At 50.2% G+C, this 26,876-nt stretch overlaps 1 protein-coding gene across 6 annotated transcripts in view; it reads right to left on the reverse strand.

The window, feature by feature from the left end:
* The window catches only part of MACROH2A1 (macroH2A.1 histone), a 78,350-nt gene extending 52,914 nt beyond the window's left edge, over positions 1-25,436 (reverse strand). For 4 of the 6 annotated variants that reach the window (XM_077911741.1, XM_077911739.1, XM_077911740.1 and 1 more), the window contains exons 1-2: positions 24,691-24,848; positions 15,294-15,501 (exon numbers count right to left, since the gene is read on the reverse strand). In XM_077911741.1, coding sequence (XP_077767867.1) covers positions 15,294-15,465 — 172 coding nt within the window. In that variant the 5' untranslated portion in view covers positions 15,466-15,501; positions 24,691-24,848. Of the gene's footprint in view, positions 1-15,293; positions 15,502-24,690; positions 24,849-25,298; positions 25,365-25,418 lie in introns of those variants that run through there. The other 2 variants (XM_077911738.1, XM_077911737.1) reach the window with 2 other exon arrangements.
* Positions 25,437-26,876: the final 1,440 nt, after the last annotated feature.

The following is a 26,876-nucleotide window of genomic DNA, read 5'->3' on the forward strand; positions in this document are numbered from 1 at the left end:
GACACCCCCCTAAGAGCCCATGAGCATCTGGTCCAGTTTCCCACCTTCCCCAAGTCTCGCAGTAAGAATAGAAACACAGCCTAATTTGGAAGTTTCTCTAGTAACCTGCTTTTCATATTTCAAAGTTAAAAACTAAGTAATTCTGCATTACGCCCATTAACAAACAGAGACAGGATTCTTGACAGACACTACCTTCCTCTGCCCCACCAACCCAGCCCAAGGAATGAATACCTCCAGTGCTTCTGTGTTAGCTCACCTCAGTGGTCTGTGTTTAGCAGGGTGCAGCGGCTGCACCGTGCTGGGGCTGGGGCCTGCTGTCAGTGCAGGCGTGAATCCCAGCTCCCGCACTTGGTTGTAGCAGTGCCAACACACACCTGAGGCTTGCTTTCCCTTTCTAGAGAATGGGGACAATCATTAGGTCACCTTCAGGCCTAATGAATTCGGTGAGGATTCATGAATCAAGTTATATGCTACAACAGTTGGTAGGTATCAGCTACTGCTTCTGAGGCTACAACCACACACTTCGTCTTTTACAGAGTAAGCTTGATTTCTAGGGGAAGAAAACCATTCTTTCTTCTCCTTGGGTTCCTCTATCAAAACAACGGGCTGGCTACGTGGACAGAGGCTGTCACGTGTGTGAGAACTGGGAGGAGAAGGAGAAGAGCAATACAGAAAACCTGGTGTTTCCTCGCCCGACAGTTTATTCTTCGCTGTTACACTTAACAGTTTACATATGTTTGAAAAATGCACTTGAACCCGATTAACCTTGGGGCTGCCAGACTTACCCTGATAGAACGCAGCACCCACGGCAGCCCCACGGGAGGTCTCTGCCTCAGGATGGGGCCTGGGGCTGGTGTCTGACCCCACAGGGTGTGGGCCAGGGCAGAGGCAGAGCCTTAGCCAGCTGCTGACACAGCACAAGTCAACGCCCAGGGAGGAAGATGGAAGGGCGCGGAGCCTGGGGCAGGCCCAGAGAAACCTGTTCCCACCCAGGGTCTGGCAGACAGGCAGGGCCCTCTGCCTGCTGCTCACTCCCCCTCACTCCCCATCAAGGACTCTGAGTTAATTTACAAGGAAATGGTTGATATGTGTGTTTGGATATGGAAAATCACAGACATTGGCTCTTAAATTTATCTCAGGAAGGGATGAACACTCGGAGAAGTCTGCCGAAATGAGATGATGTGAAGAGTATCACATAAAGAGAAGCTTCATTTAAAGAGCCCTGACAGGGTGCTATTTCCCCGGTGAAATAGGGAAATGCGGAGGATGGTGTGGGCATGGTGGGCTGCCCTGGTGCCTGGGCCGAGGCTGAGGCGACGCCTGTCCTCCACCCTCATAGGCGCATTCACCAGCATGTGGAGCCCTGCTGCTGCCTCCTCTGAGTGGAACTGGGGACACCATCAGAGGGAGACACTTTACCTTCTTTTGTGCTGTATAGCTTGTGCACAATTTATCTTTTCAAAATGTAAGAAATGAAAATGCAGTGTAAATAAGAGGCAACTATGGTATACACCTGCCCCCCCCCCACCTCCACCTTCGGGACGTGTCACAAGGTATTTTCCTATAAGAAACCTCTCTTAATGAACATCCATATAGAACACTGCCCCCCAACAACTTCAGGACAAACTTTCTTTACAAGCATTCTGTAGTTTCTAAACAAATATTAGAAGACTGAAATCCTGCAAAGAATGTTATCTGATAACATTCTGGCCTGACATCTGTCCCAGCCTACTTAATTAATCCCACTCCTCACAAGATTTCTGAGCATTTGGACTTTTCAGGTTCTTCTCCTGGTTTTTAAAGCACTATGAGTGTGCCATAGTTCAGGGAGGCTCTGGGCTTGTCTGCCCAAGCAGATTCCTGGTACGGAGGGCCACTAGTCCAATTTAAGCTGTTTCACCCAGGATTGTACCCCCTCTTCCCTGAAGGGACATTGGGCAAAAAGCTCCTGGCCCTCCAGTCTGCCCTCAGTGCCACTGGGCTATACGATCCCCTCACCAAGGGCAGGGCATGACCCTCCCCTCTCCAAGGACTCTGTGGTTCCTTTCTCCCCAGAACCTCACTTGTGTTGCTGCTGCTGCCACAGCCAGCACCTCCCATACTGACCAGACTGCCCCTTCTCCATAACCCAGCATGTGTCCTGCCAACAACCACCAGCCCTCCTATGTTAAATCCATCTCCTTCCTGCCAGTGACTCTTTGTCCCTCCAGGCTCATCCCTGCAGGACCTGTGTCCCCTCTGCCCATGCCAGACCATAAGATCATCTCCAGCCCTTGCACATTACCTGCAACTGCTCAGAGCCTGCCCCTGTGGATCCACTGAGTACCTAAGTCAGCCTTAGAGGACTGGGCATATACCATCCTCCTGCAATCAAAGTCCACTAGAGACACAGAAGATGCTAGAGAGCCCCACCCAGCTCTCCTGATAACTGCTAAGGTCCATACTCTTGAGAAGAGCCTGCAAGAGACACTCTTCAAAGATGGGTTACTCTTCCAGTGGCCTCACAGAGGTTACTTGGACTCTAAGCACAAGGGGCAGTTTAAGGATCCTGTGAACTACCAAATGTAAAGCACTGAGCCAGTGTCTGGCACGTAGTGTTCACTATAAGGCTGATGTTTCATTACTTATATGGCTCTGCCTCTGCCTAGCACTCAAAGCACGAACATTGCCACAAACCACAATCTCAATCTGGAATAGGGGGCTGCCAGGGCCTGGGGTGGAGGTGGGAGGGCAGGGAAACTGATGCTCCTCAACCTAAGTACCCTCATTTTCTGATGCTGACTTTCAGCAGCCAATCCCCAGATTTACAGAGGCAGCAGATCCATGTTTACCAGTGACAACGTCGGTTACCAGTTACCACAATGAGCATCAATCAGGATAGCCATGGCAAGGAAGCCTATGATTAGGCCTTTTCCAGAGACCTTGGATTCCCACATGGTTCCCACAGTCCTGCAGGTAAGAGATGTGAGCTATGGCAGAGAAAGAGCCTCCTTCTGATGCGGACAACATTGATAAATGTCTTCTGTAGAGGCCACTCTGCACAGGTCTCCCGTGTACATGGGGATAACAGGCTATCCCTTGAGAGGACACCTCTGCATCAGGCACCACCACAGCCCTCTGAAGTACCAGGGAGCACCTGCTTCCTGGCCATTAGATGGAAGGCACCTGCCTGAAAAGGAAGGTGAGGGGTAAAATGAAGGAGTAAAGACATAAAGGAAGGGAAGGTGGGAGCCAGGGTCAGAACTGCAGGATGGCTGAGCAGCCTGGCAAGTCCAATGTGAGTTTATGTTATCTTCTTGGCAACGAGAACTGGAGGGGGCGGTGGGGAGAGACAGAGACATGGAGGGAGGCTGACTGTGGCTAATACCCTTTGGGTCTGTCTTCCTGCTACAATGTATTTATAGCTCTGAGGAGTGTCTTTTTGCTCTCAGTGTTTTATTCTGGGTTGACTAGACATAGAAGCCTTCAGGCAAGCAAAGAAAGGGGACTATAAATATGTTTCATTAGTGGCTGATATTTTAACAGAAAGGTATCAGGAGAGAAGCTATTTCTAGAATTCTTACCACTTCCTTCTCCTCCCAGTAAGTAGTTCTTTAAAGCTATTCTCAATGGTCCTCTATAGAGAGACGCTGGGGTACTTCTAGCACCCCTCCTGGGATGCTATTTAAATCAGGTAGGCAGCTCCTGCCTTCCTCTGCTTTTCAAGGTATAGCTGAGATACCCTCAGTGGATTTTGTAACAGAAGTGAGAGATCAGCCGTTGATAAACTGTCCACACCCTCCCGTGTGCCACTCACAGGTGCCGTGCTGCTTGCCTCTCCTCCAGCTGGTCTGGCCCACCATACCCTGGTGTTGTTAGCATAACCCTAATTATGCTTCATTTAAAAATCCAGGGGCCTAATTCAGCTCCCATCTCATCAATTTCCGGGCAGCACCTGACATTAGCAATATTCCGTCCTCCTGAAATTCATCATCCTCTAACTGGTCTTCTCATCCTTGAGTAAAAAGCTATTTAGGAAGCAGCTGCAGAACGTGATCCCCAGCATCCGTAGCTGAGCACACAGTGATGAGGGACAGGTAGGGAAGGTGCGTTCCCAGCCCTGGGGTCACGAATGTGGCCTCTGATAGGTCTGACCCAGCACACTCACTACAAACTATTGAAATGAACACTGATTTTTTTGACCCTCAGCACCCAGCTTGGCACTTGCACCTGCTCAGAGCTTGGTAACCCTTTCACAAATAGGTCATTACAGATGGATTACTAAACGAGTAAACCAAACACTGCAGCATTCAGACCATGATTCAGGATGGAAGTGCAGGGATGCTCTCCAAGGCGCTGGCCCGGTTTCATGTATTAGAGCCAACACTCAGGATCCATGGCAGGCAGTGTGAACTATAAAGCAGTGATCCCAGGGGAAAGCAGCCCCATGATGGCCCAGGGTCCAGGGAGGCCTCACCTCACAGTCTCAAGGCAGGTCTTAGGGTTGGCTGAGGGGTCTGGGAGTGCTTGGGGAGATGTTCGGGGCAGATCAGCAACTCTCAGATTCTCCCAACCAAGATTCTGGCTCAAATATAAATGTCAGTCTCTGCATATCACATGTACCCATTATCCTGATTATTTCTTGGCATTTCATTTTTTAGATTTTGAAATGAAAAAGGAAAAGTATCTTTAGAAAGATACAGAACAAAAAAAAGATACAAAATATACATAATAAAGTAATAACACTATCTTTTGGGAGGAAAACTGGGTAGGGAAAAAAGCAGGAAGAGAAATGCATGTCTCACTGTACGTCCCGTAGGAACATGTGAATTTTATCACTGGTATACATAACCTACTAAAAAAAAAATTGAAGACAGTGAAAGACCCACTATGAGAAACAAAGTATGTAACTAGACAGTCCAAGGAAAGAAACAAAGTCCAAAAATTGCCCTAAGTAATCTAGAAATATCAAGTACGGTAAAGGAAGCATCTCAGAACACCAAGAAAAAGATGGGATATTCAACCAGTTGTGTTGAGGTAACTAACTGGGTAACCATCTGGAATAAAATTATGTCAATCCCTATCTCACACAATGTATCAGAATAAATCTTAAATGGATCAAAGTAAAAATGTAAAAAATTAAACCATAAAAATACTAAGCAAAAGCATGAGGGAATTCCTTTGTAATCTTGTAGAACAGGTTTTCTGAATGATGACTCAAAATCTAGCAGAAATAGATGTATAAAGACTACCATCACTAGGATTTTTCAGATAAACTTGGTAATTATTCCACAATGTGTATGGATATCAAATCATCAAGTTGTACACTTTATACAATTATATGTATCACTTTTTCCTTAAACTGGAAAGAACAAGTTATTTGAATAAATACATTATTATGTATAATATAGTTTTAAAAACTTTAAAAATGAAGAGGAAACAAGATATTATAAAGAATGACCAAGCAGATTTAAAAAAAAAAAAAAAAGCCAATGGGACTTTTAGAAATCTAAGTTTCAAAGCTGAAATAAAAAATTCATGGACTGGGGGCACCTGGGTGACTCAGTCGGTTAAGTGTCTGACTTTTGATTTTTGGCCCAGGTCATGATCTCAGGGTTGTTGAGATTGAGCCCCACATTGGGCTCCATTCTGGGAGTGGAAACTGCTCATGACCCACTCTCCCGCTTTCCCTCTGTCCCTCCCTGCCCTCACTCAGGTGCATGTGCAAAGCTCTAAAAAAAAAAAAAAAAAAAAAAAGTGACTGAATTAAATAGTAGATAAGACACAGCTGGGCAGCCCCGGTGGCGCAGCAGTTTGGCGCCGCCTGCAGCCCGGGGTGTGATCCTGGAGACCAGGGATCGAATCCCACGTCGGGCTCCCGGTGCATGGAGCCTGCTTCTCCCTCTGCCTGTGTCTCTGCCTCTCTCTCTCTCTCTCTGTGACTATCATAAATAAATAAAAAATTAAAAAAAAAAAAGACACAGCTGAAGAGAGAATTAATAAACAGGGAGATAGTTCTAGGAGACTGCAAAAATATCCACAAACAAGTTCTGCAAGACAGAAATGAAAACTATGAATAAAATAAACAGACACGGAGAAAGAATGAGACAATAACATATATTTGATTTCTGTTGAGACACTGAAGAAACAACAGCTAAAAACTTTATACATGTGATAGAAGCATGTTCAGAGGCACCTGGGTGGCTCGGTCCATTAAGCATTTGCCTTCGGCTCAGGTCATGTCCTGGAGTCCTGGAATTGAGCCCTACCTCCAGCTCCCTGCTCAGTAGGGTGCCTGCTTCTCCCTCTCCCTCTGCCCCTCCCCTGCTTGTGCTCTCTCTCTCTGATAAATAAAAGATAAATAAAATCTTAAAAAAAAAAAAAAGAAAGCATGTTCAAAACTATAGCCCGAGAAAGTTTATCACCAAAAAACCTCACGAAATGAAATCCTAAACGATGTACTCTATCACAAGTAAAGTGATCCGAGGAAGGCCTGGGATGAGAGAGGCACACTTAGTTTTGGGCACACCATTTTCCTTGCCTGAATCCAGAAACAAGTTTGGTCTTTCTGTGGGCTTTTCCATTGCCTCTGGGAAAACAGAACCCTTGCTATGGAACTTGTCTCTGCATCTGCAGGCCCCAATGACAGAAATGAAAGTGGCATGTTACCCTTCACTGGGAAATTATGAAGCACCAGTGAGCCTCCTTGACTACTGAGTTTCCCAGGCAATGCAGCTCATCCTCAAGAAAACAGAGAGATTGGAACAACTGGACATCCACATGTAAAGAAGTCAATCTAGACACAGACCTCACATTTTACAAAAATTAACTTAAAATGGATCACACACCTAAACGGAAAACACTAAACTATAAAACTCCTAGAAGATAACATAGGAGAAAATCTGCACAACCTCGGGTTTGTGACGATTTTTTAGCTACAACCCCAAAAGTGCAAAACATGAAAAAGGAAACAATACACTAGACTTGCTTAAAATCACAAACTTCAGCTCTGTGAAAGACACTGTGAAGAGAAAAAGAAGACCAGTCACAGACTAGGAGAAAAATGACTGCAAAAGAAAGCAATGAGGACTTTCCCTTCTCTGATCCCAGTGATACAGTCCAAGCCCCGGCCCCGAGAAAGCAGAAGTGGAGCCACTGTTTCATGAAGTGGGCCCAGGTCACACTGACACTCTTGTGGACCACTTTGTGGACTCTCTGGAAGGACTGGGTGGTGGATAGGCCAAAGTCAGTGTTTGAGCTCTTCGGCAGATTCCTGTGCCTCTGGGAGAAGTGTGCTATCAAGCCGTGCTGCCACCTTCACATCATGGGTCAGGTAGCAAAGCTCTGGGAGTGCCACCTCTCGAGCCCTGAGGCCTGCCCCGCCTGGGTGTGCTAACTGGCTGGCCATCCGACACCACATGACAATACCACATAATAAGGGAAGTGTCAAAGGTGCATTGTGATAAACTGCTTCTTCAAGCACTCCTCCAAGGTCTCCCTGCAACAAAATCATCTATTCCCCAGGAAGTAGAGGGAGGCCTGCCAGTGCAGCATAGCGGGGAGCACCTCCCGAAATACCTCGCAACTTGCTTTGCAAGATTGTGTATAGTGGTGAGTTTCTGCAACTGGGTATCAGTGAAGATCATCAACAACAGATATTAATAAAAACAAATAATTAGGCTAAAATCTAACTCCCTTTCATGCACGGGCACACAAAAGGCATTCAGTGCCAGCAGCTACCTCCAGGTGGTGGAATTATGAATGACTTTTAGCTTCTTGTGTTTTTAAACACAAACTGCTTGTATAACCTGAAACGAGATTACGCATTTAAATTCTGTCGGCACATACTAGGTATCCAGCATGCTAGTTTCAACTTCAGTGTTTCCAACTTTTTCCTAGTTGCAGCCCTCTGTCTCATTAAAATCCCTAGTCCTCCTTTTCGTGTGTGTGTGTGTGTGTGTGTGTGTGTGTGTGTGTGTGGTTTGCTCAGGAATATGAAGACAGTAGAGGGCTTTACAGAAGTGAGCACTGTGGGGTACTGTGAGCTCCAGGACAGCGTGAATGCCCAAGAAGGTGCCAGTGAGAGTCAGGCGGGTCCTGGTCTGAAGTGTTCGTCTAAGGTAGGGGTGGTCAGGCAAATAAGCAAGAGACTCAGGAGGACCTCAGGGAGCCTCGGAGCATCAAGGAGTCAGTCTGACTGTCCTCTTCTTCCTGCCCTATTTTTAGCTGGGTGAGTACAGGACACACTCAGGTGTCCTGGATAGGAAAGTGGTAAAGAGGCCAGGTAAGTGACAGTGCCAAATGCAGGCTCCGCCTTACCCATCTGCCAAGCCTGTCGGGTCCTTTTTTTCTCAGCCCAGAAAAGTCACACAATGATGGCTGCTTGCTGAAATGAGTGTATCTGTGTAACAGGATGCGGGGCCGACACAGAGGGCTCCCCCTACTGCACTTAGGGCAACATCACAGTGCAGCCCCACCCGATACCAAAGGGATGTGCAAAGTCTGACACAGTTAGGGATCAGAAACCAAGCAAGCTGAACCTCAGGATGAGGATGATCATTTTGTCAGCCAAACCAGACAGCAAGGTCTATTCCTAAGAGTAATCCCTTTTCCTTGGCCTTTTATTGTCGGACTCAGTCAGGCATAAGGGCCAGGCATCACTTAGTCTACAAAGTGGCCAGAAAGTCCACCCAGGGAACCCTGCTTATTTCCCTGGTCAGGAGCCTGCCCCGTAAAGTTCACCACGGCAGCTTCCCATTAGAGCATCCACCGCAAGAGGGTGCCAGGTGCTGGTTAGCAGAGGGGGAGGCTCTGCTCCCAGACAAAAGACAGGAGAAGGATATCCAGGTCTCATCCAGGGGCAGTGGGAGGGGCAGGACTTGGCAACATGGAAGGAGTGGGGGATCAAGAGATACCTTGTGATAAATATAACAATTCAGCTTTGAGAGTTTTCCATACTCCTTAATGTTGAGAAACCCTCTGAGAGTGGATTGGATTTTTGCAAAAAAGTTTAAGTATAGGAGGTAACTTGGCAGAATAAGATTTGTGATCAGGCTACACGACAGGATTTCTGGACTAAAATTTAAAAAAGGAAGAAAGAAGATGTTACTGCACATCTTTTTGGATTTGATGAACAGGAGCCAGGCCTGTTCTCTCAGGGGTATGGTAGGCTGTCCCCAAGTTAATACCTGAGCAACTCAGCTTAGTAAAATAAGTGCTAAGGGCTTCCTAAGACACCACTCACCTAGCAAACGTTGAGGCACCTTCTCTGCACGGGGCCCCTCTGAAGACAAGCTTTGTGCCTCGATGCAACAACAAACCAAAGTTTGCTCTTTGTGGTAGCTTTTAATCTTGTGTCTTCACTTAGCCTTCCTCAGAGTGCTGTTTCTCATGGGTTTAAGCCACACCAGTGTCCTCTACACTGTGCTGTGCAGGGTTTTTTAAGGTGTTCCTTGAAAGACTTTTGTGATCAAAGTTTTGGGAACCACTACCTAGCATAGTTCCCTCCCATGGGGATTCACAATGACACCAATATGTAAAAGGCTCTGAAGAGTCTCGCAGTAAACAAAGCTCTCTCTTGGTGGTTCTCAAACTAAAACAAATTCCTTCACTGAGAAACTCGTCTGAGGTTATTCATATATCCATCTCAAAAGAGGGGATGTGAATCTAGCCATCTTCTGAGCTCAGCCACGGAGCCATGTTTTTTTTGGTGGAATACCTCTTAAATTTCATCAAACACTTAGGTTCTGCTAAACACAGTTTGAGCAACACTGACCCACAGTTCCTTGACCCATGACTTCAGACCAACAAATCATGGCACCTGGGAGGCTCAGTTGGTTAAGCATTCTTCTCTTGATTTTGACTCAGATCATGCTCCTGGCTCGGGTCATGATCTCAGGGTCCTGAGATCAAGTCCTGCATTATTAGGCTCCATGTTCAGCATGGAGTCTACTTAAGATTCTTTCTCCCTCTCTCTCCCTCACCTTCTGCTCCTCCCTCACACTTGTGCTCTCTTGCTCTCTAAAATAAATAAATGAAATCTTAAAAAAAAAATAAAAGACCAGCAAATCACAAGGGTGCTTGCTCTTTGCTCTTCCACACACTTTTCAGTTACAACCCCTCCCCGCCAACTGCAAGACTCAAGTACCCCTTTCACTTACCCCTTTGTTTGCCCTATTCCTTTACTGGTCTCTGGGCTTTGTGTGTCCCCAACATCAATGGAAATTTCACTGGGGCAAAAGCCATGCCACATGTTTCTTATTTCTCATCTTACATCTTCTTTACCTTCCAGCATGGTGTGCTGGGCACAAGGGAGAGATTCCAAAGACTTTCGAACTGACTCAAGTCAAGTTTCCTTTTCCCTTAAATGATATTTAAATCATGGAAGGGGTAAGTACCACAGTCCCATGGGGGCAAAGATGACAGCTGGGCAGGGGCTGCCCTGACTGCCTCAGTTTCCATGCGATAACACTTCCTTCCACCATTTATCGAGTGGTTAGGATGAGAGCTGGCTAAATGCTTTAGATACAGTGTCAATCCTCACAGCAGCCCCGACAGCTTGGGCTGCTGTGCTGCTCATCTGCAGAATGAAGCAAGACCTACATCGTCCAGGGCACTGAGAAGACAGACAGCATCACATTCCTTGAGAAGAGCTCCGGGGAGAGTCCAGGAGGGAAGCAGAGACAGGAGCACACAGATTTGGGGAAGAAGCTGTCTGGCTTCCAGGCCTCAGCTTGTTCCAGATGTTGCCTTTTCCTTTTAAGTAAGACAGATGATTGGGCTCTGGACCCAAGCGGAGAACTGGAGGCCAACTTCACATTTCAGAGCAAGACCCAAGGCTATGACCTCCTCCCCATATCTACCTGAGCCCAGAGCAGACCATAAGGAGGAGAACTCGTGTGGTCCCTCACCCCTGAAAACATGCTTTACACAGGGTGTGTCACTGGGCTCTGATGGTCTCTGCCCAGAATGGCCACTGCTGGTTCAGACACTCTGCTGGCGTGGCCTCAGCTCTGGCATGCTCAGCTCCTGGCTAACTGAAAAATCCTTCAGGAAGATGTCTGTGCACATGCCAGGTGCTCAGGACAGAAGGGGCTTCCAACATGAGACAGACATCTTGGTGCTGAGGCTGGTATAGGCTTTAAGAAGAAGACTTAGGTACCGCTTAAAACAAACCAGGGAGAGGAGGCACTGAAGCTGCCTAGGCATTCTGCACACACCTGGTAAGGCTTAGAGGCTCAATGGGTTCCAGGCAATGGGAGGACAACACGCACAGGACAGTCCCATCACCATCCCTAAGGAATGTGATCAGCCAGAGCAGGGGTACAGGGACTTCCTCCTCTCTCTGCCTACCCCCAGTGCTAAGGGTTAGCTTTGGGCACTTACACTGTGTGGGCATAGGAGGAGCATGTCCCCTGGATCCCCTCACTGCAGCCTCTATAACCATACGAAACAGTCACCGTAGCCCCATTGTACAGATAATCAACTCACAGCCTAGAAATGTGAGTGACCTGCCTGAGGCCACAATTAGGAAATGGCACCTAAGACACCCAAGTCCATATCTTAACCGTCCAGCTCTCCTGCCTCTACCTGACATCCGCTGAACACAGTGGCATCCCATCTGGTCCCCAGGGCTGGCCACCGTGGAGACCTCAGCTCCCTGCTCCACAGCTACCTGGTCCCAGCAGGACCCTGGTAGCTCAGCAGTCCTATTAACCATCTCATCCAGACCCCTCAACTCTCTACTGGGGGCTGCTGAAGGCAGGAGGCCTGGCCCAGCCATGTCGAAGGGTGTCATATGGCACACCTCCATCACCATGCCTGCAACTGTGTATACCACAGTCTGCAAGAGTCTGGGCCATGCAGAGAACACAATCTTTCTACAGGGCCCTTCAGGTGATGACCAGATAGCTCACCTGATAGCTCCCAAGTGGGATAGCTTTGGTTAACAAACTACAAACAAACCTACACACCACCCTTTTCTTGCCTGTACCTGCCTCTGAACAGAAGGCTCTCTGGGGTGAGGAAAGGTCTTGCTCTGGCTTCTATCCCAGGACTGGATGCATGTTCAGTGAGGACCTGCTGAAAGGGTGGTCCTTCCCTCACAGACTCAAGTCAGAGCACGATGTCTGGGCCACATCCCTGTCGAGGCTCCTAAGCTGCTCAAGGGCTGGCACTGGGGCTTCTTTCTCTTCCAGCTTGGGGATAAGATGCAGCTGGCACCCAGCAGGCACATGGAATGCAAGGGAGGGGGTGGCACAGCCCCACTCCCAGCTCTCACAGGGCTGACTGGGCCCCACCTCCTTCTCCAGGCCTCAGCTGAGATCTCCTCCTCACAGAAGCCTTCCTGAGCCCATTCCTCTCCAGGTGCCCAGGCACCCAGGCCCTGCTTTGGCCTGCTTACACTCTCCACGGCATCTCTCACAGGCAGTAACCATCTGGGCTGGTTGGTTCTTTCTCCCGGACTAGACCATGAGCGGCACAGAACAGAGATCACTTCTGCCCCAGTCATTCCTGTGTTCGCAGACAGAGCCTAGTCTGGTGCCTTGATACACAGCAGGTGCTCAATAAGTGTGTGTAATGAATGAGAAAGTGTCTTCAGGGAAAACCAAATCAAAGAGCAGAGCAGAAAGAGGGCTTGTCCACCTTCTCTTCTCACTCCTGGAATAAAACCAAAGTTCTGAGCAGGCAAACACTCAGAACTTCCAAATCCTCACACGTGGCCACATCCCAGGCCAACACACTCAGAGAAGGCATGCGGCACTGTTCTGAGGGGTGCAACAGGGCAGTGTTTTCACTGGATGTGGCTGCAGAGCTCGGCTACTTCCCCAACTGGCAACGGGGCACACGTGACCACACAGTGCCTGAGCACGGCACTCATGTCTCAGGATGTCTCCCAAAGTGTCTGTCCTGTAGGCCAGGCACCATGGTGGGGGCAGGAGTAGGGCAATGGCAAGCCAGTGACTCAGCACTGCAGGCAGACAGAAAACATGGCTCAGATTCAGCTAACTATAGCTCTCCTGGAAGGACTTGGTGAAACTTAAAAATATGTATTCTTAACATACAGGGGTTAACATGGCTGACACCTGAGTAAAAATTCACCTTGACCTACCATCTAGTATGAGTGACAAGCTACCCTGACCATTCCCACTGCCTTTTGTGACCACTACCACCCAACCGTGAGAGTTGGGGATGGGTACAGTAGGCATGGGTACAAAAAAGACTCAGGGTCTCTGGTCCCATGAGAATGGACCTGCTGACCTCAAACTCATGAGCGCTGTGCTCAGTTCCAGAGCCTGCCAGGCACAGACAAGGAAAACATCCAGATTTTCTGTGTAGCACATATAATAACTACCTCAGATATGTTGGAACAATGGTATCCCCCACCCTCACCCTACAAACTAAAAAATAGAAACCTGATGGAAGAAATGAAACTGATGTGATACTTGACCTAATGATAGTGGTCTGTGGACATCCCAATGACAGGGACATCATGACATTCGGGAACCAGGAGTCGTGGCCTGTATGCACAGCCCTTCCCCATTATGCTCAAACAAAGCCCTTTGGCTGTCAAGCAGCCTGGAGTTGGTGGAGCATAGGCTGTTGTCAACATTTGAGTTGTATGGAAATTGGGGTCCAGAGAGTTTAAGTGAATCACTCTAGGTGACATAGCATGTAAACTGCCAAGCCAGAACTAAAAAATGTCTTCTGCTTCCTATCTAGTAACTTCTCCCAATGTAACTGCCAATGTTCTACACGGCTTTCCTGGTGTATCACAAGCTCTGGGCCTCTGGTTCCTCATCTACAGAATGAGAAGAATCATACCTAGCTCGTGCTACCAGGCATGCCACCTCTAAGGGTCTCTGAGAAACAGTTTTAAATGTCCCAGAAGTACAAATGCCTCCCAACTATAACACACCAAAGACATTTTGTGCCTAGGTGCTTTTGAAAGAACACAAAAACGTTATATACCTCATGAGCATGTTCTTCATGGTGGAACCCTTGGTCCTCCCTTACTGAGAGACTTAGAAGAGCAAGAAGTTATCCAGCTCTCCTGCTGCCTATTACCACTTTGGAAGGGCACCTTGTTTCGCTAAGTCTCCTTGTCTGGCTGTAGGACAGGTGGCTGCAAGAATCAAGGGTGCCCTTTCTGCCATATAACCTAATTGTGCATGGAGCAGTAAGTGGTAAAAGTGTTACAACAGGCCAACAGGATCTGGGTCCCTTCCCAACTCCATATTGGCTATATGCAGCCCCAGGCAGGTTCTCTTAAGCTTTGATGCTGGCTTTATCATCACTAAAAGTGGGGGTGCTATCCTTGCCCAGCTGGCTTCCCACAATTGCCATGAAGCCACCAGTGAGACAAAGATTATTTCTGGGAAAAGGACCACCCACCCCCCCGCCCCGAGAATTAGCTGATTCCAAGATTGGGACTGGAAAATTCAAGGTGTGACTAGAACATCTCGTGTGAGAAAGTAAGAAAATGTCTAAGAATGGAAGAGGCCATCACAAAGGACACCAGAACCAGCTTGAATGTCAAATGTGAAGCAATCTGAGCACCATACTGAGTAATGATACGATAGTGTATAGTGTTGAGCGTCTGCCTTCAGCTCAGGTTGTGATCTTGGGATCCTGGGATTGAGTCCTGCATTGGGCTCCCCACAGGGAGCCTGCTTCTCCCTCTGCCTGTGTCTCTGCCTCTCTCTGTTTCTTATGAATAAATGTTTTAAAATCTTAAAAAAAAAAAAAAAAGACTAAAAGAAATGTATGATCCTAAAATGGATCCTGGATCAGGAAAGAAAACCAAACAAAACTATAAAGGCCACTACTGGGGCCATTAAAGAAATGTCCAAGTGGACTGTATAAAAGCCAAAAATGGGGGATCCCTGGGTGGCTCAGCGGTTCAGCGCCTGCCTTTGGCCCAGGGTGTGATCCTGGAGTCCTGGGATCGAGTCCCACATCAGGCTCCCGGCATGGAGCCTGCTTCTCCCTCTGCCTGTGTCTCTGCCCTCTCTCTCTCTCTCTCTCTCTCTCATGGATAAATAAATAAACTCTTTTAAAAAAAAGCCAAAAATGAATGTATAGATGTGCACAAGTATGCATATGCATGCACACACACACGCACGGTGTGAGGAGAGAGAGCAAAGGGGGCAGAATGTGAATAACTGGGGCACCCAGATGAAAACGTTCACCATCCAACTCTCGTAACTTCTCTGTAGGTTTGAAAAATTTCTAAATAAAATAAACTGAACTGGTCCCATGACACGTGTCAGAAGCGCTGCCATGGGCACGCGGCGGGGGGCGGACACACTCACCCGTCAGGTACTCCAGGACAGCGGCCATGTACACAGGCGCCCCCACGCCAATCCTGTACTTGGGGTGGCCCTTCTTGATGTAGCGCAGCATCCGCCCCACAGGGAAGATGACTCCTGCCTTGGCGGACCGCGAGGTCTTGGTGGACTTCTTCTTTCCGCCCCGGCTCGACATGGCGGTGGCCCTGACGTGGATCAGTCAGTAAGCACACTGTGGAGGCAAGAGGCACAGGTGTGAGGTCATGGACACGATGCATCCCCGCTTCCCCTTCCCCATGCGCTCGGGCACCAGGGAGACACGCCACTGCCTGCGGCCACTGAGCCCCTCGAGCCGTTAGGCACTCCACTGGAGCACTCTGGCCCCTAAAAAAAGACAACAGCGATGCTTTTCACATCTTATACCCTAACATCGATTTAATTGGTCACTTACATTTAAAGGTTACTCTGACAACAAGTGCTCTCAAGTCTCTTGCCTTTATGCCACATGATGTGAAAGAAATGGGATTTCTTGGCTATGTCCTACACACTTGTTTAATAATTGAATTTGTAGACCCTGGAGACCAGAGTGGACAAATAATATGTGGAAGCCTTCGTGAAAGAAGAGAAAATGATGTCACCCACCTCTAGAATGAACATGTAACACCTGACACCTAGGCCCTCTGGTGAAAGCAGCGGCTCTACCTCTAGGATCCTGTACCTGTAAGGGGCAAGAATGACTCACAGGAGCCCAGCAGATAGCCAGGTTGCCCTCATCGGCCCTCAGCACACTTTCAGTCTACTAGCAGGGCCTGTCTGGAGAGGATGGAAAAGTGCTCATCTTTCCCTGCTCTTCCTCCCCATCCCCATCCAAAATGCCACTCAGGCCAGAGGATGCTCCACCTTCAACAACTCTTGGAAGGCCTCTCCTCTCCACCCTGACCATGACTGAATCCAGATCATCACTAATCAAGTGATCACAAATATGTGAAGAGGTCTTCCCACCACAGGCCCTACTCTCCAATCCACCTGCCCTCCGAGGGTAGTACATACGGATCTGAATACTCAATGGCCCTAGTCTGTAAGCTTTCTGTAGCTGCCATAGTTCTCAAGGTACAATCCAGACCCATGGCCTGTCACGCAATGTTCTAGAAATCTAGGCCTGGCACATCCATCCAGCTTCACCCCATACCTCCGGCAGTCCAAACTTGGGACATGAGGGGGGGGCGGTTCACACACTGTTCCCTGCAAATGCCAGCCCCTGCAGTGGCTATGCCCTTTGGCCAGGACTTCCACTATCTCTCACACTTGTTCTCTGCCCTCTGCCAACTCTTCCCTGAGTGCTCAGATACAGCCACTCCATCCTCTGGGCTCCCTTGCACTTCACGCCACAATGATGTCCACATACGCCCATCTCTCCCATCATAGTGCAGGCTCTCAGAGCGCTGCCCCTACCTGTACTCCTAGCAAGCACCACTAAGGTCTACATGTTGGCTAAGAGCATTCTAGGTCTCAAATGTTTGCTAAAAGCATTCAGGTCATTTACACATCTACTTCAAGAAGTCTGCTGGGGAACAGAGAGAGAAGGGCCCAAGGCAGATGTGGCCCCTGTTCTTCCAGAGCTGGTGGAGAAGAGAGAGAAGAAATAACCCTCGTCATTTAAATGATCATCATGAAAGGCAGTGAACACTTCCCCTCCTTCAGCGGGAGAGGCCTACGGTCAGTGATGATTCATGCAGCTCAGCCTTGTTCTTCCTGGAGCCCAGGCTTCAGCTCCCATCTCCAGGCAGACCTTTCTGAGTATGTTTGGGGCTGTCTCTGTGGGAATCAGGCAATGTCTGGCCCCAGAGAGGAGCCATTAGCATTCAGGGACCCAAGAGGCCCTAGAAATGCTCATTCCTTAAAAGTGATGCTCCTGGTCTTTGCATGGACGTGCTGGTGACTCTCAGGTGCATACCTGGCTGTGGGGCCCCATAGCTCTGTTCTGCCTGCCTGTGGCAAGGACCCACTTGAAAGTCCCACGGGCACCTGGAACTCCCTCCTCTGGGTTTCTCAGCAGTGACAACCTCATGCATCAAGCCACCAAGCAGCAGTCAACCTGAGCCCTACTTCTCTGCCCACCTTCATAGGGCCCAGCCATGAGCCTAGCTCTCTGTTGAACCCACCTCGTAACATCTCGAGCCTTTTCCCTTCCCTTTACCCACCCTGCCCTAGTTCAGCTCTCTCCGCACCCACTGTCCTCAGCTCCAGACCCTCTCCATGGAGGCCAGAGGATCTAGGTCCCCTTGCTGATTCCCCATGACCCTGAGCCAGCCACAAACAGCTACTTCCACGGCACTGTCTCCTGTCACCCCTGCCTGGGGCCGATGCCCCTCTCTAGGTCACCCCTGACTCCCTGCACTGCGAGGAGCATGGCTTTACACATGCTGTCTCTCCTGCCACTGACACCCTTCGTCCTCTGGCCAATCTGCTGAACTGACACTCTTGAGATGCCTGTCCTCAGACGGACCATGGACTGGAGTCACTCACTGCTCCATGTTCCCAAGCACATATCATGGCACATACATGTGTGCCTGCCTCTCTAGCTTATCTGAACTGCAAGCTACTTGATGCCAGGCCCTGTGATCAGCTCATTCCTAAGTCCCTGGGTCCCTGGCAGGACCTTAACTTTCATGGATCCTCAAGTGCCATTCTGCTGAAAGGAGAACTTAATTTTCAGTCAGACTCCCAAAAAAGCAGCCCCTCTCCTAGGGTTTGTCCTGCAGCTCCTGTTCCTCACCCCTTCGCATGTTCTTCCTGCACTTCTAACTAGAGGTGCCCAAGCGGCGGCTGCAGCTTTGAGAGCCTTCTGACGAAGCCATGCAGCCTCATGACATCCAGGAATGTGTGCTGACTTTTAAAATATCTTTCAGAAAACCATCTTGTAGCTGGGCAGTCTCCAGGTAAACCCAAGAATGTGCCAGGTCCATTCCCCTCATCAGGGGTCTCTGGAGCCATGGACAGCCATGGCTAGGCACCCACATGGGGAGAGAGCGGGTGTGATGAATGTGGCTGTGGAACACCAGGGTTCATGACTCAAATGCCAAAGTCAGACTGGCCTCCTTCAGGTTGTGGCTCTGCCACTAGCATGGCCTATGTCCTTGGGCATGTGATAGAATATTACCCTCAGAGCTGATTTTATGCTCTGTCAAGTAGGGATGAAGCCAGAATGGAACCCGAACAGTTGGTGGGAGGACTGAATGAAAACATGCATTACAAGGCCTGACCAGCACTCACTGAGTATGCACTCAAAAAAGTCGATAAAAATAACAACAGCATGTACAATTCGAAAAGAGGCCACCTCCTTGAAAACTGCCATTGGATGTTTGTACTGGCAAGGACATCCCTGGCTGCTTTAACAAACAGGCCCCTATGGCTGATTTCTCCCTCGTGGAAAGTCCCAAGTGTGTTTCCGTGATGGGCTGGTGCTTCTTCACATGATTCTAGGATCCAGACCCCCCTCCCATCCCTCAGTGGAGGAAAACACATGGAGGCCTTCAGGGGCCAGGCCTAGAGGTGGGGCCTACCACTACTGACCGTGATTCACCGACTAGAACTTCGTCACATGGCCACGCCTAATTGCAAGAGGCGTTGAGAAATGTCCTTTACCTATTTGAGCAGAGAAGAAAACAGCCAGTTTCTGTCACATAACAAACCAGGTTGAAAACGGACCATGAAGCCAGGGTGTGAGCAACCAGCCAAAGCTTGTTGGGCCTTGTTTGACCCATGCCCCGCATCCAGCCTCTTCTGAGAAATGGACAGTCCTACCTCACAGAAAAAGTGGCTTCTAACACACTCGGCTTCTCTTCAAGGCACTGACGTTGCTCAGAAGAGAAATAGCTATACTGTCTCGTCAAACTGACAAAGCAGTGTCCTTCCTTCCTGGACTAACCATCCAGGAGAGCACTGCGTTCAATAAACCACAAGTCCTCATCCCTAGAGCGGGCCCCACGAGTTTGAAGACAGTGACATGACTTTAGGCTAACTTGGCATCCATTCATCATTGTACCTTAGCTTAGCTGGGTTTTTGACTGTTATCAGGCCAGGAAATAGAGATTCTGTGGTTGATCCTGAAGGGATCTCTGTGGTCTTTACTTCTGCAACTCCTCCAGCTATAAATCAATCACAATAGACATGAACCTTGCCTGCAGAAACCCAAAGCTTACCCAGAGACACACTGAGAGGGGCTGTATGGAGAAGTGAGCAGGCTTGAGTGAGAGGTAAGTCTCTGACCACAGGCCTCTCAACAACCGAGATGTGACCAAGGCACATGGTCTGTCCTCAGGGCACAAGACTAGCAAGAAGCCTGGCTATGAGGATCCCATGAATAAGACAGACCTGAGAATGACAAGCCCTCTACTACCAGGAAGGGCAACAAAGGTAAGAGGGGCAGAAGGCTGTCCTACCTACGACCACACTGTTCCACTCCTCCTCAACAGGGCACCCTAACAGGCTCCTCGCTGCATTGCCAATCGCCTTCACTCCTACCTTGACTCTTGGGCACATGCCCCAAACTCAGTCTACGATGCTCTCTCCAGCCCTCTGTCTGGAGATCCTACCTAGTGGTCTGCTGATTCAGATCTATCACGTGGCCCCCTCCTCTGTGTTTCTGCTGTGGCCATGCCTTGTGCCCTCCCTGGTCACAGGCTAATTGGGGGAAGCCTGGTGCCCAGATTCCAACCTTGCATACAAGGCCCCACTGACCTCCAGCTTGTCTCCCCCTATTTCCAGCAACAAGGGCTTGACCAGGCTGGACTGCTCCCTGTTTCCTCAGTCAACACTCCTGCTCTGGCCCCCGAGCCCAGCTATAAATCCCTCATAATGTTCCTTAGCCTGCCACCACTCTTTAACATGTTCAACCACTGGGGCACCTGGGTGGCCTGATCAGTTAAGCATCTGCCTTCTGCTCAGGTCACGGTCCCAAGGTCCTGGGACCCAGCCCCTCATCGGACTCGCTGCTCAGTGGGGAGTCTGCTTCTCCCTCTCCCTCTGCCTCTCTCCTCCATTCATGCTCACTTGTTCTCAAATAAATAAAAACAAAGTGCTCTGCAAATGCAATTTCCAGTTCTTTCTTTTAAACTGATTGCTACTCTAGATCCAATTTATATAAATATCCTGAAGCCAACCTCCCCAACCTTAGCAGATGCTATGTTGTATCATCACTGCCAATTTCCTTGTCTGTCTTGATGATGGGATACACCAGTTGGCACTGTTCACCACTGTATCTCTGGGATCCCACTACCCTGCCTGTTACCTGGTAGGCTCTCAAATGCTGGCTGACTGGTGACTGATTAGTTGGTATTTACAGTGGATGGGGTTCTCCTGACAAAGATGAGAGAAGCATTTCCAAAGGCCAGAGGCCACAGGATTCAGAGATGTGGCAAGTGAGACACAAGTCAGGGACCCTCAGTGAGACCATCTGTGGACACATTCCTCACCAATCCCTGTGGGAACCCAGACCCTCAAACTTCAAGGAGCTTGTGGAACCACCTTCGGGATTCCCAGGAAGGGAATACCACAAATGCCCTGGCAACTGAGATGGGAGCCACGAAGAGGAGGCCTTCCTGCTCCCTGATAATTCTATGGCTCCAGCCACCTCTCTTTTGCCGTGAGGCTAGCTCAGTAAACGATAAAAGAGAACAGGGAGAAATGCTTACCTTCCTCACATCTGTAAGCCACTGGCCTCTGCTAAGGCTACAGCATAGAAAACTCTTAATCAGGTCGCTTATGAAACCACTGCAACTGGCGATTGTGAGGTCTTTTATTATCTAAGCAATGAATTCATGCATATCGATCCCAAATGAAATATTGACTAGAACTGCCAGGGAGCTGCTAGTTGGACAGCCCTATCTCCATCACCCGAGGATGGCAGGGGGGTGGGCAGGGATCTGAGCGATGTTTAAGTCACTGCTGACGAGGGAGGACTGCACCATCCACTCCCTGCAGCTGGATAAATGCCCACGTGTCCACATGCATTTGTCACCTTCCCCTCAACTCCAATCATGACAGCAAACCTGAGACACTTAATTCTGAACCATGGGACACTAATCCTGTTTACAGCATTCTCTCCCATTCACTGCTATCATACCAGATGATTAACGGTGTCACTGCTGTCACGTCCCCAGAGGCATGATGATCTACTACACAACTATCACTCACAGAGCTGGGGTTCAGAAACAGCACTCTGATTGGCTGAGAACAGAGACTTGTTCTGTGTACTCCAGCCAATCAGGAAAAACATCTCTCTCCATTCATAAAACACTACATCATGAAGCGAGCCAGATGATTAAAGAACTTACAGTCTACCTTCTGCGAACCAGGGGATTACAAACAAGGAGAGGAGGACAAATTAAGATAATAAATAAATCCTAGACCGCAAATTTTGTCCCAGCGCACATTTCTTCCTCACGTGTTAGGTTTTTAGTGGTGGGGAGAAAACAGAAGCCAAACACAAGTGTTATTCAGGAAAGAGTTTACAGGAGGCTAGTCTGGGATTAAAACTTCACCTCTGTAAACCCACAAGCTTGTGAGCTACACTACAGGAATCAGCGCTACATTTCAATAGCAAGGCACGGTCTTCCTGCTTCAAGAGGAAACTTTCCTTCATACCTCCTCTCTCTTTTAAAGGTTGTGCCAAACTCTAAGATAGCCATTTCGATGGAAGGCTATCAAAGGAAAAGTTTAAATGTGAACTTCAATAGCGGAGGACCCTGGTTGGTTGGGCTTGGCATCTAGAAGCCATTCAGTATTTGTTGAAGAGATGAAGCAGTCCCAGTAAGAGTAAAAAACATCCGGCCATGTCTCTCTCCTGCTCAGAGCCTTCAGAAGCCTACAAAAGGCTTCTTGTAGCTTCACCTGACTCCCTCCAGGATTCAGCCATCCTGAGTCTCTGGCAGTTACCCCATATGACCTCTATTCTCACTGTTCTAAGATTCAATGTGTGGGACTCCCTAGGTCTCAAACACTTGTCCCCACCTGCCCTCCTTTGCCCAGCCAAACTCCTACTTGGCCTTTCTGTACCCAGAAAGAGCTTGCTCCTGCTCATGTCACTGTTCTAGGGGTACCCTGGGAGCTACTGTGACCTTTTGCACCAACCTCACAACAGCCACTTGCCTGTCTTCTCCTTGCATCACTTTCCCAAGGAGGAGGACTGGGCATTTCTTGATCATGCTTCTGTCCCCAGTGCCTGACTCAGAACTGATTCTCAGGAATTATTTATTGAATGACTAGAAGACACCAATCTGGCAGGCTTGATCCAAGCAAACAAGCTATACAATTCTTTGGGACCCACTTGGGCTCACTCAAAAGAGCTGGGATGGCCCCCAATGTACTTCTAAAACTGTAGAATGTGGGGAGGACCTACCTACAGGGCAGGTGTGGGGTCCCCCTTGCCCCTGCTCCTTCCCAGCCTATATGCCAAGAATGGGGCTCTGAAAAACCTAACACAAATCCAAAGGCATAATCCAACAAAAAGTAGAAGCTGCTGTAATTCTGATCAACAGTACATATAATAGGTTCTTACTGTGTTTTGCTAGCTTGGGGTTTGAACTTTTATTTAAATAAATCACCCTTAGATGACTGGGGGCAGCATTAGCTCTGAAGGTATTAGAGGCAGGTCCCAGAATACACGTATTCCAAGACTTTCTATTGGAAAAAGGAAAAGGGCTGTTGGAGTTCTGCTGTCGCAGAACTAGAAGAACTAGAAGAAATGGCAGAATGAGATGGACACTTCCTGTGCCTGGCCCCTTTGGTACAGACCACAGCAGTGACTTAGGGCTGTGTGTTATAGTCTTACAAGTGATGTCCCAGACCACTCCTCATTCTAAAGGCCCTACCTCAAATAATTTTCACTTAAATTCTTCCGTCCTTCCTAATGCCTTTATCTAGTGATCAAGCATTAACAACGGTGACAGGTTAAAACAAAATTACAGAATGAAGAGATTTCCCACTCTCCTAAAATTTGAACAGCGGAAGAATTTTTAAGATTGAGGGTTTTTGGTTAGGGTGTTTTTTTTCTTTCTTAAGAAAAAAAAAAATAAGGTTTGAAAACGTATTTATCCCCACTGGAGAGGCTCTTGTGCAAGACTGGAATGACACTGCCCAACTTTGTTCAGTTGTGTGTGTACAAGAGGTATAAATTCCAGCTGCAAGCGTGAGGTGGCCATTTCAGAGCCAGTAACTCCTCTGAAGGCAGAATGATACACTAAAGGTGGCCCGCAGTAGGTAGAGCCCACCTGACTTACAACTAGAGTCTCCCATTCAAACCTAAACCTGCCTGAAATTCCCCCAGTCCAACGAGAAGGGAGCCTGGGACAAAGTACTTCTGCCCTTCTTTAAGGCAAAACCTCAAACCGCAAAGGTGGAAGAAAAGGAGAAGTTAGCAGGAATGCCCCTCTAATTGTCTACTTTTATATGCTGTTTATTGGATCATTAAAACCTCACAAGGATTTCACGGCGATTGCAGTTGTTGGATTCAAAGTTTGTCTCAGCTGTTTGTACAGACGTTTCTCGCTTTCGAACTCAAACAATACTCCGCCTAACCTCTCGTCTGAAACAACCTTCCGATCAACTGACCGGATCCTGGAGGGATCCGCGGTTCCCGCAGGAGCGGAGGCGGGGCGCGCCACCCCACACACCTGTTGTCAGGTGACACCGCCGGCAGCATCCAGCGCGCTCACCTCCTCGCTCCGCTCCACCCCACCCCCCGCGAGGCCCTTCTCTGCAGGCCTTCTCCACCCAGGGCGCCTACAGCCTTCCCGAGTTACCTTAAAAAAAAAAAAAAAAAAACTCCCAGCCACAAAGCAAACAAAAGGCCGAGCAGAAGATGAACGAGGGCAACGGGGGTTCCCGCGTGCCCCCTCCCGGGCCCGCCGGGCTCCAAGCCCACGAGTGCCCCCAGCCGCCGACCCTCCCCTCTCCGCGGAGCCAGACGCCGCCGCCGCCGCCGCCGCCGCCACCTGGCTCTCGGGCCGACTCATTGTGCGGGGGCCTCACCAGCCGCCACACCGCGCGCCCCGCGGCCCCGGGCCTGCCCGGGGGGCCTCCGGCTCGGCCCGCGCCCCGGGAAGGCCGCCTTCCCACAAAAGCGCCCAGGCGCCGGCCGGAGGACGCGGTTTGGAGAGAAGTTGGCTTCCGGGTTTGCTGTTTGAACAAAACCAGAGAGAATCCCGCGCGGCCGGCCCGGGGCCTGGGAGGGCGCCGAGCGCGCGCGGGAGGCCCCGCGTGGGCCACACGCCGAGCGCGGCCCCCCCGAGCCCCGCCGAGCGCCGCCCGCGCGCGCCAGGCCCCGGCCGCCCCCGGGGAGCCCCGCGGCCGGAAGAGCGCGGCCCCCGGACCCGGACGGCGGGGACCCGGCGCGCCGCGAGGGCGCCCGCGCGGCACTTACGGGGCGGCTCGGCGGCGGCGGCGGCAGCTAGGTGTCCGGCCCGGTGCCCTCTCGGCCGCTCGCGCCTTTTCTCTCCGCGCTCGTCGCTGGCCCGCCCGCCCGCCTCCTCGCTTCCCGCCCGCGCGCCGCGCGCCTGCCCCCTCCGCCCGGCTCCGCCGCCGAGTGAACTGGAACCAGTCGCCGCGGCCCCGGGATTCCCACAATGCACAGCGCGCCGCTCGTCACATCCCATGCCGGCCCCGCGCGTCCGGCCGCCCCCGCCCCGCCCCCCCCGCCCCCCCGCGCCGCCCCCCCGCGCCGCCCGGGCGTCCCGGCCTTGACCCCAGCCGCGCGGCTGCGCGCGCCCCTCCGCGCCCGGCCCTGCCCTGCCCTGCCCTGCCCGCGGGCACCCCCGCCTCCCGGCTGGACGCCGCACGCGCGCCGTCGGGCCCGAGCCCCCCGCCCTGGCGCTCCGGGGGGCTCAGGTCCCGGGGCCGCGGCTCTGCTCGCGCGCCTCCCCGCCTGCGTCCCCGGCGACCCTTCGTGAGCGCCTGCGGGGTGCCTGGCACGGAGCGCGGGGCTGCAGAGCCGGACGCCGCCCTCGAGGCGAGAGCCCCGAGCGCCCCTACCTGCGAGCCGAGCGCGCCCAGCTGCGCGTCGCCTTTCTCAGACACCCGGGCCGCCGCGCTCCTGCTCCCTGACCCCCCCCCCCCCCCCCGGCTCCCTTAGTGGCCCGCGTACGCCCGGACCTGCTTTGTCCGTGGAAGCCGTCACCTACTTTGACTTCGCCAACGTTCACGGTTGGACCCAAGTTGCGATTTGCGAACATCAAAAGTGATTATCACACACAGTTTTTTTCTTTCTTTTTGTGTTGTTTTTAAACCGCAGACAAGCAGAAAGAGAAGGAGCCACTACAAAGCCCGTCTCTATATTCCTAAATTGATCTTTTTGCCCCAAAGCGTTAGTGCCCCATCCAGGGTACCTAGATAGGGGCCTTCTCTCAACGGCCTTCCCTTTCCTGGCCAAATTGCCAACAGGGAGGCTATCTCAGCACCCAGGTGTGGACCAGATTTAAATAAAGATACACGCCCCCCACCCCCCACCCACCCCGGAAGAATTGTGAAGCTTCCTGTGCCTTGCTGGAGGCGGTGCGGCGAGATTATGGAAGTAATCAAACCCGCTCCCAGCTCTCAGGCTGCCCCTCAGCAGCGGGGGTAGGTAACCTCCTCCCCTCCCCACGCTACTTTAACACTTCAAAAGTTTGCAAAGCAGGGATCCCTGGGCAGCTAAGTCAATGAAGCCTCCAACTCCTGATTTGGGCTCAGGTCATAATTTCAGGATGGTGAGATCCAGCGGGGCTTCCTGGTCTCTGCGCTGGGCATGGAGCCTGTTTAGGAGTCTCTCCCTCTACCTCTGCCACCCACTCCGGCTCTTGCACTCAGACTCTCTCTCTTTATCTTAAAACAAAAATTGAGATATAAACTGACATATAACAATGGGTAAATTTAAGGAATGGGTTGACTTTTAAGATTTTACTTACTTATTCATGAGAGACACAGAGAAAGAGGCAGAGACATGGGCAGAGGGAGAAGCAGGCTCCCTTTGGAGCCAGATGGAGGACTAGATCCTAAGACCCCAGGATCACGCCCTGAGCCGGAGGCAGACCCTCAACCGCTGAGCCACCCAGGTGTCCCTAATTACTTCTTTTTGTAGTAAGAACACTTTGACTATTCCTTGACCACCTCAGAGACACTTCTGTCTAAGGGACTTTGCATTTGCTGTTCCTCATCTTGGAACACTCCCCTCCTCCCCCCTGGCCTCATCCACATGACTTGCTCCTTCAATTCCTTCATGTCTTTATTTAAATCTCACCTTCTCAGGGAGGCCTTCCCTAAAATTTGAAACCTCACCCCGTCTTACACTGTCCCCCTCCCCTGCCTTATTCTTCTCCACAGTATTATACTTCTATACGTCAGATAAGACGTGTCAACTCTTAGGCTCTTTATTTCTCTACTGGACTTCAAACTCCTAGAGGGCAAGTATTTTTGCCCCTTTTGTTCACTGCTTAATCTTTATCACCCACATTAGTGTATGACACAAACTATGACCTCAGTACTTAATTGGAATAATGAATACATGAATGGCCTGTATTGGACAGTGCTTAGCAAACTTTTTTTCCCCATTCTTTATTTTTCAATCCTGAGATC

The sequence above is a fragment of the Canis aureus genome, chromosome 10 (genome assembly GCF_053574225.1).
Source record: "Canis aureus isolate CA01 chromosome 10, VMU_Caureus_v.1.0, whole genome shotgun sequence".
NCBI classification, from domain to species: domain Eukaryota; kingdom Metazoa; phylum Chordata; class Mammalia; order Carnivora; family Canidae; genus Canis; species Canis aureus.